This window comes from Microtus oregoni, unplaced genomic scaffold (genome assembly GCF_018167655.1).
Source record: "Microtus oregoni isolate MIOR12 unplaced genomic scaffold, Mior012 000054F_ref0000373, whole genome shotgun sequence".
Taxonomy (NCBI): domain Eukaryota; kingdom Metazoa; phylum Chordata; class Mammalia; order Rodentia; family Cricetidae; genus Microtus; species Microtus oregoni.
This window is the reverse complement of record NW_024543830.1, coordinates 12,249,385-12,265,586: the sequence shown is the minus strand read 5'-3', so window position 1 is coordinate 12,265,586 and position 16,202 is coordinate 12,249,385. Positions and strand designations below refer to the sequence as shown.

Here is a 16,202-nt window from a genome sequence, read left to right as displayed (position 1 = left end):
CCTGTGGGTGGGCCGGGGAGGGCAAGAGCAAAGGATGTCTGGCTTAAAAAACCAGTGGCTTTCCTTGAGCTATGGTAAGCTCCACCTCCCACCGCTACCCACCCCCAAAGGAAGAAAGGCAGGGAATTAATCCTGGGAGGAGGTGGGTCCAAGCAAGCCTGAAACCTTCCCCTGGGCAGTTACCAGTCCAGGGTCCTCGCACCCCATAGCCCCTAGACTCCCCACTCTTTCCAGGGATGAGTATCTTCATGGGAAGCATGGGGTGGACGTGGAAGTCCAGGGGCCCCATGAAATCCGAGATGGGCAGCTCCTTATCCGCCTGGATTTGAACCGCAAGGAGGTGCTGACCCTAAGGCTCCGAAACGGAGGGACCAAGCCTGTTACCCTCACTCATCTCTTTCCACTCTGCTGGACACCCCAGTTTGCCTTCTACCATGGTGAACAGGACCTGCCCTGCCCACTGGGCCCAGGTGAGTGGCCTTGTAAGGTGAAGTAGCCCTTGGGTGGTCTGAGCTTCTCCGTCCAGTGGGCTCCTGCCTTGGGATGGGGGTGCCGTGGCCAGGGTCTCTGCCTCACTCAGCTCACCTTCTTGCAGGTGAAAGCTATGAGCTGCATGTCTACTGTAAGACCAGCATAGTGGGCTACTTCCCAGCCACCGTCCTCTGGGAGCTGCTGGGACCTGGGGAGTCAGGGGCAGAAGGAGCAGAAACTTTCTACATTGCTCGCTTCTTGGCTGCCGTCGCCCACAGCCCCCTGGCCGCACAGCTGAAGCCCACAACCCCCTTCAAGCGCACCCCTCGGCTCACTAGAAACCCTGTGTTGACCAACCGGATAGAGGAAGGAGAGAGACCTGACCGGTAACAGGATAATGACAGTATGGGCACTTGGGGAGACCCCTGACCTAGGAGACAGCCCCCTTTCTGAACTGCAGTTAACTCTCTCCCCTGGGTCTCAGATCCCTTTTGCATCAGGAAAAACAGTATTAAGATTGACTGTTCCACCAGGCATGCCTTTAATCCTAGAATTTGGGAGGCAGAGGCAGGTAGATGGATTTCTGTGAGTTCAAGGCCAGCCTGGTCTACGAAGGGGGTTCCAGGACAGCTAGGGCTGTTACACAGAGAAGCCTCTATCTCAAAAAATGAAAAAAAATATGATTGACTGTTCCTGAGTGAAAGGAATGTTACTTGGTTATTATTTAAAACATATTGCTTTGTTGTTGTTTCTTCAAAAGAGCATATATTGTTTGTATTTGTTGTTTATTTTTGGAAGAGCTGGGCCCTATAGCCCAGGCTAGCCTGTAATTCATAAACCAGTTATACTCATTTCCAGTGCTAAGTGCTGGGGTCGTAGGCCTGTACCGCCACACCCAGCTCACAAAATACGTGTTTTTGAATAGTTCGGATATTAGGTTTTACAAAAATGAGAATGGTCTAACCTTGGACCAAGCAGCTGCATGAGCTAAGGAGCACTGAATCACACCACAGGAGTCATTGTAGAAATGTCTTCTGTGTGCGCGATTCAGCAGCACGCATACCAAAAGAGTAGAATGATACAGAGGAGAGTTTCCTGCACGCTCCATGGGGACTTTTCCAGTCTTTGAAGGTGAGGGGTTTCTGTGTTTATGACGAGTTTTCTGCTCTCCCACAGTGCCAGGGGCTATGAACTGGAGCTAAGTTTGGCCCTGGGGACCTACTACCCACCCCTCCGCCTCAGGCAACTGCTCCCTACCCTTCTTCAGGGACCGAGTATCTTCACATCTCCAAAGGAGGTTGCTGAGATCAAGTAAGCCCCGGCACTTTGCGCCACGTGCTCCCTTGTCGTCTTCTCTCTCTACTGGCTTCTCCCTGTCTGTGCTCATTGCGCTGGTTCAGCTGAGCAGTGCTCAGTGCCCACAGCATGTTCAGTGTGGGGGCATGAATGAACCGGAAGGGTAGAGCCCCAGTACAGGGGCCGTCGTCCAACCCCACCCTGTTCCTGCCCCGACTCAACCATCCATCCCTACCAGGGCCCAGTTGGAGACAACCCTGAAATCCAGGAACTATGAGGTGAAGTTCCGGCTGCTGCTACACCTGGAGGAGCTGCAGATGGAGCATGACATCCGGCACTATGACCTGGAGTCGGTACCCATGACCTGGGACCCTGCGGACCAGAATCCCAGGCTGCTCACACTGGAGGTTAGGGCTCAGATCTAACCTTGTGGGGAAGGGGGGCCCACGACAGTCAGCCTGGGGGAGGTTAACAGGCCGTGATCCCTGACAGCAGGGCAAACATACAAAAAGGATAAATAGTTCTTGTTTTTGAGGGTATGGACAAAGCAAGGTGAGCCGCCTGTCTCCCAAAATGTGCCAAAACAGGACCGTGATTTTGTTTCTACTTTATTTATTTTAGGCAGGGTCCCACGCAGCCCAGGCTAGCTTCAGACTTACTGTGTAGCTAAGGGTGATCTTGAATTTCTAATCCTCCTGTGTCTGCTGGCCCAGTGCTGGGATTATAGGCATGGCCCACCACAGCTAGTTCACATGGGTGGTGGGATTTTAATAGAAGTTTTGCCGCCAGCTATGTGATATTGGTGAGTCCTTTGTTTTCTCAGCTTTACAGATGATTCTGAGAGCTCTTTCAACATATTTTGGCTTTTAAAATTATATATGTGTGTGTGTTATATATGTATATATAATATATGTTATTTTGTGTGTATTGTATATGTATATATAATATATGTTGTTTTGTGTGTATTATATATGTATATGTAATATATGTCATTTTGTGTGTATTATATATGTATATATAATATATGTTATTTTGTGTGTATGCAACATGAATAGCATCCATGTGGAGGTTAAAGGACAATTGGCAGGAGTCTATTTTCTCTTTCTACCATGTAAGTGCCAGGGATTGAATTCAGATTGTCAGGCTTAGCTGCGGGCACCTTTACCCACTGAGCCATCTCACCAGCCCTCACATTTTGAGTGTATACACACAAACTCAGACGTGCCCATGAGAATGGATTGATGCCCAAGAGAACATGCAGGTGGGAAAGGAGAGACGTAAGATGATCAGGGAAAGGTTGTTATAGGAAGCAAGTTTGCACCACGGTGCTAAAGGCAACGCTGGAGCTGGGCTGGCCAAGAAGGTAGCTAGCCGGACTGGGGATATTGGCCACCACATTTTAAAATCTACCCTGGAGTTTTTGGGATTCCCAGACTAGGCACCTCTAGCAGCCTTTGGTCCTTTCTCTTCCACCTGCTTCTTGCTTTGTCTTGTAGGAGAAGAAAGCTGAGTGAGTGGCAGCTATGAAGCCAGAACCTGGGGCTAAGACCCTTCCGTGGTCATCCATGGGATAGAAACGTAGACAGGCAGATTGCTGTGAGTTCGAGGCTAGCCTGGTCTATCTACAGAGAGTTCCAGGACAGCCAGTGCTATACACAGAGAAACCATCTCAAAAACGAAAGAAAGAAAGAAAGAAAGAAAGAAAGAGAAGGAAAGAAAGAAAGAAAGAAAGAAAGAAGGAAAGAAAGAAGAAAAGAGAAAAGAAAGCTTGCTTATGTTCATATCCTATAGGTTCCTGGTGTGACCGAGAGCCGTCCCTCGGTGCTACGGGGTGACCACCTCTTTGCCCTTTTATCCTCTGAGACCCACCAGGAAGACCCTGTCACCTACAAGGGTTTTGTACACAAGGTAGAACTGGACCGTGTCAAGCTGAGCTTTTCCACAAGGTGAGTGTTGGGAGGACCAAATAACCAAAAGCAACCTTCAGACCTCTAAGGCCTGGAGTTAGGAGGTCTTGCCTCCAGAGATGACTAGGACCCTGAACACAGGGCAGGGAGACCCCAGGCTGTGTGACTTCACCTCCCAGAGAGCTTTGTAAGGACCTTTTGGGAGTAGAATGGTAGAAGTTGGACAGGGCCCTAGATTTTTACTGCCCTCTCCACCTAACGAGAATTCTCCCACTTAATTCTCTGCCCAAAGCCTCCTGAGCCGATTTGTGGATGGGCTGACCTTCAAGGTAAACTTTACCTTCAACCGGCAGCCCCTTCGGGTCCAGCACCGGGCCTTGGAGTTGACAGAGCGATGGCTACTGTGGCCCATGCTTTTTCCCGTGGCCTCCCGTGGGGTCTCGCTGCTACCCTCAGATGTGAAGTTCAAGTGAGACTGTGGGCAGGGATTCTGGGGGTTCCTTGGGGTATGGATATCAGAAGTGGGGGCCCAGAAGCCTCTGGGACACTGGATGACTTCAAGTTCATATTCCTGGACCCCTGTGCCAGGCTGTATGACCGGAGTCTGGAGTCGAACCCGGAGCAGCTTCAGGCCATGAAACACATTGTGAGAGGCACCACCCGGCCTGCCCCCTACATCATCTTTGGGCCTCCAGGTACCGGCAAGACTGTCACGTTAGTGGAGGCCATCAAGCAGGTGAGGCTGAAGCATAATCCAAGGCCTATATTGAATTATGCATTCCCCCCCCACACACATTTGTCTGCAATTTTGATTCCCTCCAGTCACCTGAATATTCCCACACCTGAATAGTCACCCAAAGAGGAGGTAGGGACTTAGGGTCATTGTGACTGTGGAGTGTTGACTTGTAAACACACAGATGTGAATCTACCAAAGTGTCACCTAGACAAGCAGGCATCTGGAAGGCAGATGCAGCCCGAGGCCCGTGGCCTAGGAAGCTTCTGCCCATACTATCCTTTTCTTCGTCTCAGGTAGTGAAGCTCCTGCCCCAAGCCCACATCCTGGCCTGTACGCCATCCAACTCAGGGGCTGACCTCCTCTGTCAGCGCCTCCGGGTCCACCTGCCCAGCTCCATCTACCGTCTCCTGGCCCCCAGCAGGGACATCCGAATGGTACCTGAGGACATTAAGGTATATAGGAAGTAGAGGGCCAAGGGACAGTGGATGCCTGGGAGGTTCTCGGAGCACCTAAGACTTCCTGCATGGCTTCGGGTTGGTCAGGGCTCCTCTGGGGACTTAAGTTTCCTTTTTCACATAGGGAGGGAGGCAGGTAATAAGTGCTGGAGGTCCAGAGCCAGGATGAGAGTGAGAAAGGAAAGAGCCAAGCTGATGTCCCATCCTTCCTTCCATACCCCACAGACCTGCTGTAACTGGGATGCTAAGAAAGGAGAGTATGTATATCCCGCCAAGAAGCATCTTCAGCAATACCGGGTCTTAATCACCACTCTCATCACGGCCAGCAGGTAAGGGATGGACAGGATCTGTTTCTCTCTTGTTAGTAAAGAGTAAAAGGGTATATAGGGCTAGGGAAAGAGGAAGGGTTCCAGAGGGCGGGGTGAAATGAAGGGCCAGAGTTCAGGATTGGTAGCTGGGTGCCTGGGAATGACCCCTGCTTGGCCTGACACTCCCAGGTTGGTGTCAGCCCAGTTTCCCATCGATCACTTCACACACATCTTCATCGATGAGGCTGGCCACTGCATGGAGCCTGAGAGTCTGGTGGCCATAGCAGGTGAGGGGGCTCAGCATGGGCAGTAGGTACACCACCCCACACCAGCTGGGTGAGTCCCACCATTTAACCTTTCTCCCGGGCCTCTCAGGACTGATGGATGTCAAGGAAACGGGCAATCCAGGAGGGCAGCTGGTGCTGGCAGGAGACCCTCGGCAGCTGGGGCCTGTGCTCCGTTCGCCGCTGGCACAGAAGCACGGACTTGGCTACTCTCTGCTAGAGCGCCTGCTCACCTACAACTCCTTGTACAAGAAGGGCCCCAATGGCTATGACCCCCAGTTCATCACCAAACTGCTCCGCAACTACAGGTATCGCTGCCCACGCCTCTGCTGCTTGTCAGGTGAAAGAGGGGCTCCCTTTGGCAGCCCTCTTACAGCTACCTGCCTGTGACTGAGCAGGCCCACTGCTTCTTGGACCAATGGTTTATCTGCCTCCGGAGGTCGCCAGACCAGAATATGTCTGGATGGGTCTAAGTTTCTAGGCAACCCAACAAGAAAAAAGAAAGGCAGGGAGCATAAGTTTTTCCATAAAACCATTGTTAGTTGAATTGCATATTCAACACAAGCCTATATACTTGTGGTTTTTCTTTTTTATTGGGTACTGGGACTTGAGCCCAGGACCTTGCACATTGCTTTCAAGAGTTTTACCACTAATGTACATCCCTAACTCTCCTCTCCCCTTTGAGACGAGGTCTGCCAGTGTTGCCTAGGCTGATCTTAACCCTTGGCTTGAGCAATCCTGCCTCAACTTCCTGAGTAGTTAGGATTTTAGGTGCACACCACCCTCACAATTTTATGTACTTCTTTATGTAACGCCAGTGCTTAGGTGAGTTCTAGACTGTCAATAAGAGCTTGATAAATCTGGGACTGGACAAATGCCTCAGCAGTTAAAGTGTTGCAGAGGACCTGTTCAGCACCCATGTCAAGTGGCTCATAGTCACCTTTAACTGTAACTCCAGGGGGATCTGGCACCTTTGGCCTCCATGCCCCACACACTACCACATCAAATACACATAATTAAAAAGAATAAAAATCTTTTAATAGTTGAGTTAACCAAGCCGTGGTGGCTCTCTCCTTTAATCCCAGCACTCGGGAGGCAGAGGCAGGCGGATCTCTGTGAGTTCGAGACCAGCCTGGTCTACAAGAGCTAGTTCCAGGACAGGCTCCAAAACCACAGAGAAACCCTGTCTCGAAAAATCAAAAAAAAAGTTTAAAGGCTAGTCTTGGCTACAGTCAGACATAGTCTCAAAACAGCAGGGCTGAGATGGCTCAGTGGGTAAAAGTACTTGCTGTACACATACCTAGCAACCCAAGTGGAATTTCCCGAATCCGTGATCCTACTTATGGGTGGAAGGAGCGAACTGACTCCTCAAGGTCCTCTGACCTCCACACGAATGGTGTGATGACTGTAGACGTCCGTAAACGCTTTTGTGACCATGCTTTCATTTGGGGGCTTTAACCTAATAGTGTTGATCATTTGATTTTGGACTGTCCTCGTTTGGCAAACTAAAACCTGAGAATGGGTGCTAAATTCTTGGAATTTGACTGGTCAGTGAGAGCCCTGGCTGGCTGACTTTCTGTCCTTACAGCCGACTCCGATGAATGTGTCCTGGGCATGGTTGGAGGACCAGAGACAGGTGGGGAGCAGGTGGAGCAGGGCTCCCCCGAGGGGCCTGGATCTTGTTCTTTCTCCTCCCGCCTCCTAGGTCTCACCCCACCATCCTGGACATCCCTAACCAGCTGTACTACGATGGGGAGCTGCAGGCCTGTGCGGATGTGTTGGATCGAGAAAGGTTCTGCCGCTGGGAGGGGCTGCCTCGGCAGGTGAGGCCTAACAGGGCAGGGTTCCGACCCTGGACCTCTGCCGCCCTCCTCCGGAAGGCACCGAACCCTCCCTTTGTTTGTTACTCTAGCCTGGAACCCTTGAGTCCCTAGCTGGGGAGGAGGGAGATCAGCCTGAGGGGTTTCCTCTCGCTTCGTCACGTCCAGGGCTTTCCCATCATCTTCCACGGTGTAATGGGCAAAGATGAGCGAGAGGGCAATAGCCCATCCTTCTTCAACCCCGAAGAGGCCGCCACAGTGACGTCATACCTGAAACAGCTGCTGGCCCCTTCCTCCAAGAAGGGGAAAGCCCGCCTGAGCCCCCGGAGCGTGGGCGTCATCTCCCCATACCGGAAGCAGGTTAGGCCCTCATTCCAAGACTAGGACTCTCTTTGCCCGCTGCACCCTAGCCAGCTGCCGGCCTCTGCCCTTCCTCTCTGTGAGGGTGAGGGCCTGAGAGAAAGGCAGCTCTCCCTTCCCTCCAGGTAGAAAAAATCCGTTACTGCATCACCAAACTTGACCGGGAGCTTCGAGGACTGGATGACATCAAGGAGTTAAAGGTGACATAAGTCCCATGCTCTCTCCCAGCCTTCCATGTGCCTCTGACGTCAGTCTGTCTTGTGTCCCGTCCCACCCTGTCTCCTCGGAATGAAACTGGGGTTTCCCCCAGGTAGTTCTGAGAGCAAGCACCACGTCTTATCAGTCAGGTGTGTGGCCTCTGCCCCAAGGATGAAGTCCAAACTCTCTAGACCAACCCTGCCTGTCATGTGATGTCTCCTCGCTCCCTCTGTCGCTTAACTCTTGGCCTGAAGGGGCAACTCAACACTGATTCAGATAAAAAACACATGGAGAACTTTAATAATGCCACTGCCTGGGTCCCACCCAGCCAATTAGTTGTCTGGAGGAAAAACCAGAGTGGGTTTTTGCTATTGTTTTATTTGTTATTTGTTATTTATTGTTGGCTTTCAAGACAGGGCTTCTCGGTGTAGGTACCCCTGGCTGTCCTGGAACTTGCTCTGCAGACCGGGTTGACCTCAAACTCAAGAGATCCGCCTGTCTCTGCCTCCCGAGTGCTGGGGTTATAAGCACCATCACCTCCTTGCTTTTTGTTCTGTTTTGTAGCTCCACAAGTGATCCTGACGTGTGGAGCCAGGGTTGAAAAACCACTGCTTTAGGGTGTACATGCCTCTCCCTCAGAAATTCCGACCAAATTAGTGACTGTGTCTCCAAAGAAGAGACCTCTGCTCCGGGCTTTCTTTGCGGTGCCTGCCACTTGATTGGATTTGAATCCTTTCCAGGCCCCACCCTGTAACTGGCTCTGTCCTTCAGGCCTCCACAGCAGGCAGACCTGGCCTCTTCCTGGCCCCTCAGATGATCTATAAGTAACCAGTGGCCTGTCTGTACCTTCCTGGCAGCTTTGCCCCCTAGAGTGGGTTTGTCGCCATGGCTCCTCTTAGGTCTTAAGGCCTGCCTCTGCCCTCTAGGTGGGCTCCGTGGAAGAATTCCAAGGGCAAGAACGAAGCGTCATCCTCATCTCCACCGTCCGGAGCAGCCAGAGCTTTGTGCAGCTGGATCTGGACTTTAACCTCGGTTTCCTTAAGAACCCCAAGGTTTGCAGGCTTGTGGGTGGCACGAACGTGTCCTCAGGGCCTGTCCCTTCCATGACATCACCACTTCTTCCTTCCAGAGGTTCAACGTGGCTGTGACCCGGGCCAAGGCTTTGCTCATCGTAGTAGGCAACCCCCTCCTCCTAGGCCATGACCCGGACTGGAAAACGTAAGCATTCCCATCCCATAATTGCTCTTGGTGACGACAAGTCCCAGCCTAGGACAGGTGTGTCTCAGATCTCTTGGTGTTCACGGTGCCCACCCTGAATTATTAAGTGAAGTTGAGCCACTCTGCCTTCTGCCTCTGTTCTTCAGTCAGTCCTGCACAGCTGCCCATGCCAATGTCCCTGTACCCCACAGATTCCTGGAGTTCTGTAAAGAAAACGGGGGTTATACCGGATGCCCCTTTCCTGCTAAACTGGACCTGCAGCAGGGACAGGACTTACTCCAAGGTCTGAGTAAACTCAGCCCCTCTACCTCAGGTATGGATGATCCGAGGGGCAGGGAGAGGCGCTGCTGTGGAAAGAAGCAGCAAAGAAAACCAAGTATGTCTCCTCTTCCTAGGGCCCCACCGCCACCAAAATCTCCCTCAGGAGCGGGAGGGTGAAGGAGGCCTGTCCTTCCAAGTGGAGCCAGAATGGAGAAATGAACTCTGAAGACACAGCTGCCGCCTTCTCAGACCAGCCAAGCCTTATTGCTGCCTATTCCTCAGAACCCAGCTCACCTGTCCCCGCGAGAGACAGGAAGGCTGGGACGTTTACATCCCCAACCCTTCCACCCCTTCCTCTGCTAGGGAAAATTAACCCAAGCTGCTAAAATTTGGAGGAAGGGAGAGGAAGAAAAGCTTTTTCTTTTTTCCATCTCCTTCGCAGTACTGGGGATTGAACCCACAGCCGCGAATATGCTAGGCAAGCAGTCTATCGCTGAGCTGCTTCAAGAAAAACAAAATGCCGTTCTATGCAAAAGCCTCTTGCTTACGCCTTGCTTGCTTCCTGTGCCCCCCAGCTGACCCTCCATGAGGGTATCTGTCCAGAGCCACACCCCTTTAAAACTACGTGGAAGACAGGAAACCCAGTGGACAGGGAAGCCACCCACAAGCTTCTATGTTTAGCCAATGGTACGGACCACTCCCCTCACCCACCCAGGCAGTCAGCCAAACATGACTTCATCCTTTAGACTCCACCCTGTCCCTGCTGCCTCCGCCCCCAGCCCCGCCTCGGCAGACAGGGGCCCAGCCTAGCCAGCAACTCGAGAAAAAGATGGGACTCCGGGCTCACAGCCAAGGTAGGCCAGTAAAGACAGGAAGCTGCCGCACGTGGTGCAACCTTTGACCTTTATTCATGTCCTGCCCTCCCACTGAGTCAAGTCAGAGGTGAGGCTACTACCCAAAGCAGAAACGCCACCCCAGACTCCTCCGTGAGCCAGAAATATAAAGTGCTGGTGTGTGATATAGGGAAGGGCCTACGAGCCCAAACCCTGGACCAATGCGGCAGGCAGGCGGAGGGGCCCTGCTCAGGAAGGGCAGGGCACTAGCCTGGTTCCCAGAGGCAGGGAGGGAAGGGCCTACCAGCCCCCAGGTGGGGCTGGGAAAACTCATGCAGTCCTGGGCAGGAAAGAACCAAAAAAGAAACTGGCAGCATGGATCCCTAGGAATGGGATAGGGGTATTTTGAACCCCGTGAGGGGGAGGAAGGGAAAACTGGAGAGATCTTGGGAAACTCAGAGAATGGGACAGCCCCTCCGGCGCTTATTCTTGCGGACCTGTAGGCCAGCCCGAGTGGCCATCTCAAATACCTCCCGCACCCCTTCCTTAGTCTTGGCTGAGCACTCAAGGTAGCCAAAGGCACTGATCCTGTTTGCCATGTCCCGGCCTTCCTCAGATCGAACAGGCTCCTGCAAAGACAAGATGTGGGGTCACAAGAAGAGGCAAATATCTTCTCTACGCCCTTCAGAACACCCAGCTACCACAGGCAGCTTCCAAGCTGGGGCCATAAGACCCAAGTTTCCCATTTCAGAATTCTGTCTATTCTCTCTTCCCACCCAGCCTGATTCCTACAGTGCCCATTTCAACTCTGAGCAAGCACCCACCGCCCAACTGACCTCCGTTCTTATTTTCCTCTAGTCCACTGGTTCTCAACTTTCATATAGCTCCTCCTGTTGTGGTGACACCCCCCCAACCATAAAGTTATTTTGTTGATACTTCATAACTAATTTTGTTCCTTTTATGAGTCATGATGTGACTGACACACAACCCCCAAAGGTTGAGAAAACCACTCTTTGAGTCCATCCTCCATAGCTACCGGAATGTTTTTTACTGACATACAGACTGGACATCTGTCCCCAATTAAAACCTTAATTATCCTCCCAGGAGAGCCTACCTTCCTTACCTTGCTCTAAATAAAACAGTGCTCTGGCTAGAGTCCCTCAGCAAGTCTCTGAGTGCACACTCCATTCATAATGCCCTCCCTCCCGGGGCACTGCATTGGCAGCCTCCAAACCCTCATTTGGCACAGCTGCCCCCTGAGGGTGAGGATGGCTCTTCATCTTAGCCCCAACTCCAAAGAGACCAGACCTTAAGCTGGAATAAGTTAAAAAAAAAAAAAAGAAAAGAAAAAAGAAAGCCTTGGACAGGTGACTTCTCCAGCACGCAGGCCTGGGATGGCAGGAGGTGAACATCACAGTTCCTGCTAAGGCTGGCTCTCGGCTGTTTTCCATCCCAGTTTTTGCCCCCCCCCCCAGGACCCTTCCTCACCACGCCGCACGGCTGCCTCACCCACCTGTTTCATCTTGGCCAGCTCCCTTCTGGTGTGCTCATCTTGCCTCAGATCCTTCTTATTCCCCACCAGGATGATGGGCACATTGGGGCAAAAGTGCTTCACCTCTGGGGTCCACTTCTCAGGAATGTTTTCTGCAGATACCCCAAAAGATGTAGGCATGGGCACAGTGCGGCGGAAGCCCAGCCTTCCACAGCTGTCACTGGGACTACTGAACACACGGTACCCTTGCACAGCCCCAAGCCCCTTGTGGTGGATGCCTTCACCCCCACCCCAAGGGCTACTGTCTCCATCGCAAAGGAGACCTGCAGGGCCCTACACTCCCTCCCCACAGCCTCTGAAGATGGCAGACACCAAAGGCTCTCCATCCTTCCTCCGAAGCCTTACCCAGGCTGTCAGGACTGTCAATGGAGAAACACATGAGGATGACGTCAGTGTCCGGGTAGGACAGAGGCCGGAGGCGATCGTAGTCTTCTTGCCCTGCCGTGTCCCACAGCGCCAGCTCCACCTGACACATAGGACTACTGAGTAGCTAGCCCGGGGATCCCAAACCTAACACCCCAAGGTCCTCTGGAGTCACTGGTCCCATAAACTTAGGGATCATCTTTGCAGCACTCAGTATGTGCTGAGCCATACTGACCAGTCACAAAACCAACAATCTAAGGCGGGCTTGATCTTTGTGTAGTTATGAGCTGCCATTGTAAGCACCACATAATTCTTACGGCAACCCTTTGGGGGTAGGTCTTGCCCTCATTCACATTTTGCAGTGGAGTTAGGTTGAGCCCAGAGGCAAAGGGGCTTGGCTCAGATTGCAGAGCCAGTATGTGGTCAAACCAGATAGTACATCCAGGTTTTCTAGGGCTCCAGTTTCACGTCCTAACTTCCAGCAGGAAAATGAAGCAAAGACGTATGCAGGTGCTAAGAAAGGACACACTAGGGCCCTGTGGGAATGGGGGCAGGGTTCCCAGGCAGCCATGCTAAGAAAGGACACACTGGGGCCCTGTAGGAATGGGGGCGGGGTTCCCAGGCAGGAAAGTCTCGGCCTTCACCTGCTTGCCATCCACTTCAATGTCTGCGATGTAGTTCTCGAAGACTGTAGGGACATAGACCTCGGGGAACTGATCCTTGCTGAAGACAATGAGAAGGCAGGTCTTCCCACAGGCCCCGTCGCCCACAATCACCAGTTTCTTCCGTATTGCAGCCATGGTTTAAACTGGCAGTCAAGAGGCAGGGGATTTGGGAGGAAAACGAGAACCCAGTAAGGCCACTAGCACTGATCTAGGGCCCCCAAGCTTCCATGAAAACCACAGCATCCAGCAAAGGAAGAGAAGGGGGCTTGCCAAGGCCTGTTCTCGCCAAGAACCAATACTGCAGGCAAAAGACCTAGAAATGCTGGTCAGGACAGGTCTTCCTGGGTGGGTTAGAACTGATCAGGAGAAGAAAGAAGTGGACACTTGGGAGCCAGGAATACTGGCTTAAATCTTGTTCACATGCAAATGCTCCCAAGAGACCTAGATTTATCTGCCTTGCCTATCAGCTTCTTTTTTTTTTTTGGCCAGGATTTTGACTCATTAATAACCACTAAAATGCAAGCTAGAGTAGACCGTCCCTCCATAGAAGGCATGCATGCCTGGTCACAAGGATATCAGCCACAGGTGGTAGGGCCGAGCAAGGAACACAGGTAGAGCCTCTAGGCGGTCCTATCTCCTGGACACACACATTTTGTTGGGTATTTTGAGAAGAACCTTCAGGTCTCCGGTTGCCTAGTAGGTGGATGTGGAAGTCAAAGGACAACCCAGAGCCAGTTCCCTCCTTCTCCCTCCCAGTGGGTTCCTGGGCTCGAACTCGGGTGATCACGCTTGCTTGGCAAGCCCCTCTGCCCGCTGAGCCATCTGACCCCAGGCCATCCTACTTTGACAAAAGTGGGAAACTGAGGTTCAGCGAGGTTTGGACACATACGGTGGGAGCAGCGCTGGCTCTCAAAGCAAGGCGAGTGATCCAGTCTGTCTGGCCTACACAGCACCCCACAAGTGAGAACAGAAGCAGAGAAAGTAAGCCGGGGGTACAGTGGGAACAGCCCCGGGACAGTAGGAGCAGCCGGCTGGCTCCCTGGCCCACCCCACCCCTTCCCCAAAGTCTCAAGTCACACAAAGAAGGCTCAGTCCTGGCAGCTCACGGTCAGGCAGGCTGCCCCCCCCCCCCCACACTCCCCGGGCCTGGCAGCAACATTGGGTCACTCAGCCCCTGACAGGGGACAATGACCGCACTGTGAGGAACCTCACATCTACCACAGCACTGCTGTGATGGAGCTAATCCACTTGGGAATCACCTCCACCCACTCTCTGGAACAGCCCCTTCCTCCTGGAGACCAGCTGACCCTTAGGCCCGCAGACACCTCCCTGTGACTTCTCGGTCTGCATGTGTCCCTCACCCCAGCACACACGAACAAGCAGTTCACACCTTCACAGCTTCTCTTTCTTCTCAGCTGAAGGGGGCTGACCAGGCTACTGAGGTCCCCAGGCCTATACAGACAGACGGGGAAGGAGAGTGCCAGCCAGCTTGGGGCTAGAGATGGAGTCCAGGCTGTTGGTGAGAGGGAGGGAGCTAGTGCCCGGACTGGGAGGAGCCCAAAAGAAAAGGCTAATGAGGGATCAGCATAAGCTTGGACCAGGCAGGGAGTAGTTAAGTAGGGGACAGTAACCCGATCCCAGCCCCAAACTTGGCTTTTCCTTTCAATCCCATATCCTGTCTGGCTCAGCTGGGCTCCTTTACACACCACCAGCTCAGACCCTGGCCTGTGCCTGCCTTTTCGGAAGCAGAATACTCTAGCCCCGGGCTGATTCTTTTCAGTATCAGGCTTCTGGGTGGTTCCTCCTCCTACCTCCTAGACACACACACACACACACACACACACACACACACACACAACTGGGATGTGAGGGAAGAGGACATGAGTCACAGGGAATTTATAGGACTTGAGCACACACAGCCCCACTTAGCATCCCCCACCACAGGGGATTGTTCTCCCTGATACCCCCAAAAGATGGAGAAGGCATTCACTCTGCGGCTGCTATCTCCTTTAAAGGCGAGGTCTGAGAAGTATATCCAGGTAACCCACAGGACTTCTTCCAACTCCCCCACCCACTCCCATTTAATTCAGCCAAGTCCAGCTGTCTACGGGCTGGATGAGACAGCCCCAGCCTAGGGTGGGCAGTGTTGACGGTGGGTGATGACTACTACACGCTAGTCACTTCCGCATGCATGCGCCACTTGCTGTCCCACGGCAACATGGTTGGCACCACACGGTAGGAGGCAGAGGCCAGAACTTCAGGGCACGAACTTTAGAGCCCCCAGCTCAGAAATGTTTGCATCCAGCCTCTTCTTGGCCCAGAAGAGTTGGAGACCCAGGCCAAGCCAGGTCCTGAGGCCCAAGGCCAAACCGGCAAGGCTAACTAGCACACTCCTGTGAACCGCGGTCCCAGAGGAACTGCCCCACTGACCCTAAGAGACCAGGAAACCTCAGGCAGGGCCTGAAGAGGCGTCTAGAACTTGTGGGGCCTTCCCCGGGTCAAAACACTAGCTCTTCTTGTTCTCTTGGTTTCCCAGGTGATCCAACAGGCCTTTGTACTCTGCTCTATTGAGATCTAGGCAAGGAATCACTCTTCAGGCGATACCTCTTCCTTAACTTTAAAGCCAGAAGTGAAGGAAGAAATGGATCCCAGCTTTCAGCCCAATCCCGTAACACTCCCAAACCTCCCAACAGGGTAGGAGGCAGAGTCTGGGATTTTGGTGTTCTGGTTTTTTCCTCATTCTCAGACGCTCATACACAACACGGGAGTGGAATCTTTCCTTGTCGTCTCAGCCTCTTAGTTCAGACTAGCTCCAAAAACCATCTAGGGCGGCGTCCAGACCCGCCAAGCAGTGGCAGCCCCCAATAGTAACACCCCGCCCCTATTCCCGCCATTCCCCTTCCCAGGCCAGAACTCCCCTAGTCTGCCCAAGGCCCTGTTCCTTACGCCCCGCCTGGAACTAGAACGTCTGGGCAGGGTCGCTCACAGAGATCCAAGTGGATCCCTGCCCGGCTAGGAAGGCTCAGAAAGGAAAGAGGCTCTGGTTCGAGAACTCTCTAACCCAGGAGGCTAGAGCGCCTGCCCTGCTCCGTAGCCAGCCCGGAGCCCCCTCCCGGGCCGTTCCCTGAGTGCTCAGAAAACCGGGAAAGTGCTTTCCTCAGAGCCGAGTTCCCACGACGCCTAGCCACCCACCAGCTCGGGCCCGGGTACCTTCCGCTCCGCCGCCTCCAGCTGCGCGGCCGGTGCCGGAGGCTGAGACTGACCCGAACCCCGCCCCACTCTCCAACACCGCTCCGGGGCGGGCCAGTCGGGGGGGGGGGGTCGACGGGGGCGGCCCTTGGCTCGGCCCGCCTCTGCTCCCCGCCCCGGGCCGCCGCAGGTCACCCCCGCTGCTGACCGAGCATCGGGCGTGGGGCTGGAGCTAGAGGGACCGTGACGGGGAGACGTCTGAATTGTTGGGCGGTGGGACCCCGGA

At 53.3% G+C, this 16,202-nt stretch overlaps 2 protein-coding genes across 4 annotated transcripts in view; one reads left to right on the top strand and one right to left on the bottom strand.

Moving 5' to 3' along the window:
• The window catches only part of Mov10 (Mov10 RISC complex RNA helicase), a 22,011-nt gene extending 11,806 nt beyond the window's left edge, over window positions 1-10,205 (top strand). For both annotated transcript variants that reach the window (XM_041638173.1, XM_041638174.1), the window contains exons 4-21: window positions 235-470; window positions 596-857; window positions 1,648-1,782; window positions 2,006-2,174; window positions 3,559-3,713; window positions 3,967-4,143; window positions 4,263-4,410; window positions 4,704-4,862; window positions 5,091-5,194; window positions 5,363-5,460; window positions 5,549-5,765; window positions 7,163-7,280; window positions 7,446-7,637; window positions 7,763-7,837; window positions 8,762-8,887; window positions 8,965-9,053; window positions 9,245-9,366; window positions 9,449-10,205. In XM_041638173.1, coding sequence (XP_041494107.1) covers window positions 235-470; window positions 596-857; window positions 1,648-1,782; window positions 2,006-2,174; window positions 3,559-3,713; window positions 3,967-4,143; window positions 4,263-4,410; window positions 4,704-4,862; window positions 5,091-5,194; window positions 5,363-5,460; window positions 5,549-5,765; window positions 7,163-7,280; window positions 7,446-7,637; window positions 7,763-7,837; window positions 8,762-8,887; window positions 8,965-9,053; window positions 9,245-9,366; window positions 9,449-9,540 — 2,674 coding nt within the window. In that variant the 3' untranslated portion in view covers window positions 9,541-10,205. The remainder of the gene's footprint in view (window positions 1-234; window positions 471-595; window positions 858-1,647; window positions 1,783-2,005; window positions 2,175-3,558; window positions 3,714-3,966; window positions 4,144-4,262; window positions 4,411-4,703; window positions 4,863-5,090; window positions 5,195-5,362; window positions 5,461-5,548; window positions 5,766-7,162; window positions 7,281-7,445; window positions 7,638-7,762; window positions 7,838-8,761; window positions 8,888-8,964; window positions 9,054-9,244; window positions 9,367-9,448) is intronic.
• Rhoc (ras homolog family member C) lies at window positions 10,199-16,202 on the bottom strand. Of its 2 annotated transcripts, none has more exons than XM_041638176.1 (5): window positions 15,920-16,202; window positions 12,707-12,870; window positions 12,045-12,165; window positions 11,661-11,791; window positions 10,199-10,776 (listed from the first exon to the last, which is right to left on the bottom strand). In XM_041638176.1, exons 2-5 carry the CDS (start codon window positions 12,860-12,862, stop codon window positions 10,603-10,605), a joined length of 582 nt encoding a protein of 193 aa, XP_041494110.1. In that variant the 5' UTR covers window positions 12,863-12,870; window positions 15,920-16,202; the 3' UTR covers window positions 10,199-10,602. The 2 variants fall into 2 exon arrangements, with proteins under 2 accessions (XP_041494110.1, XP_041494109.1); XM_041638175.1 differs by having other exon boundaries at window positions 15,938-16,202.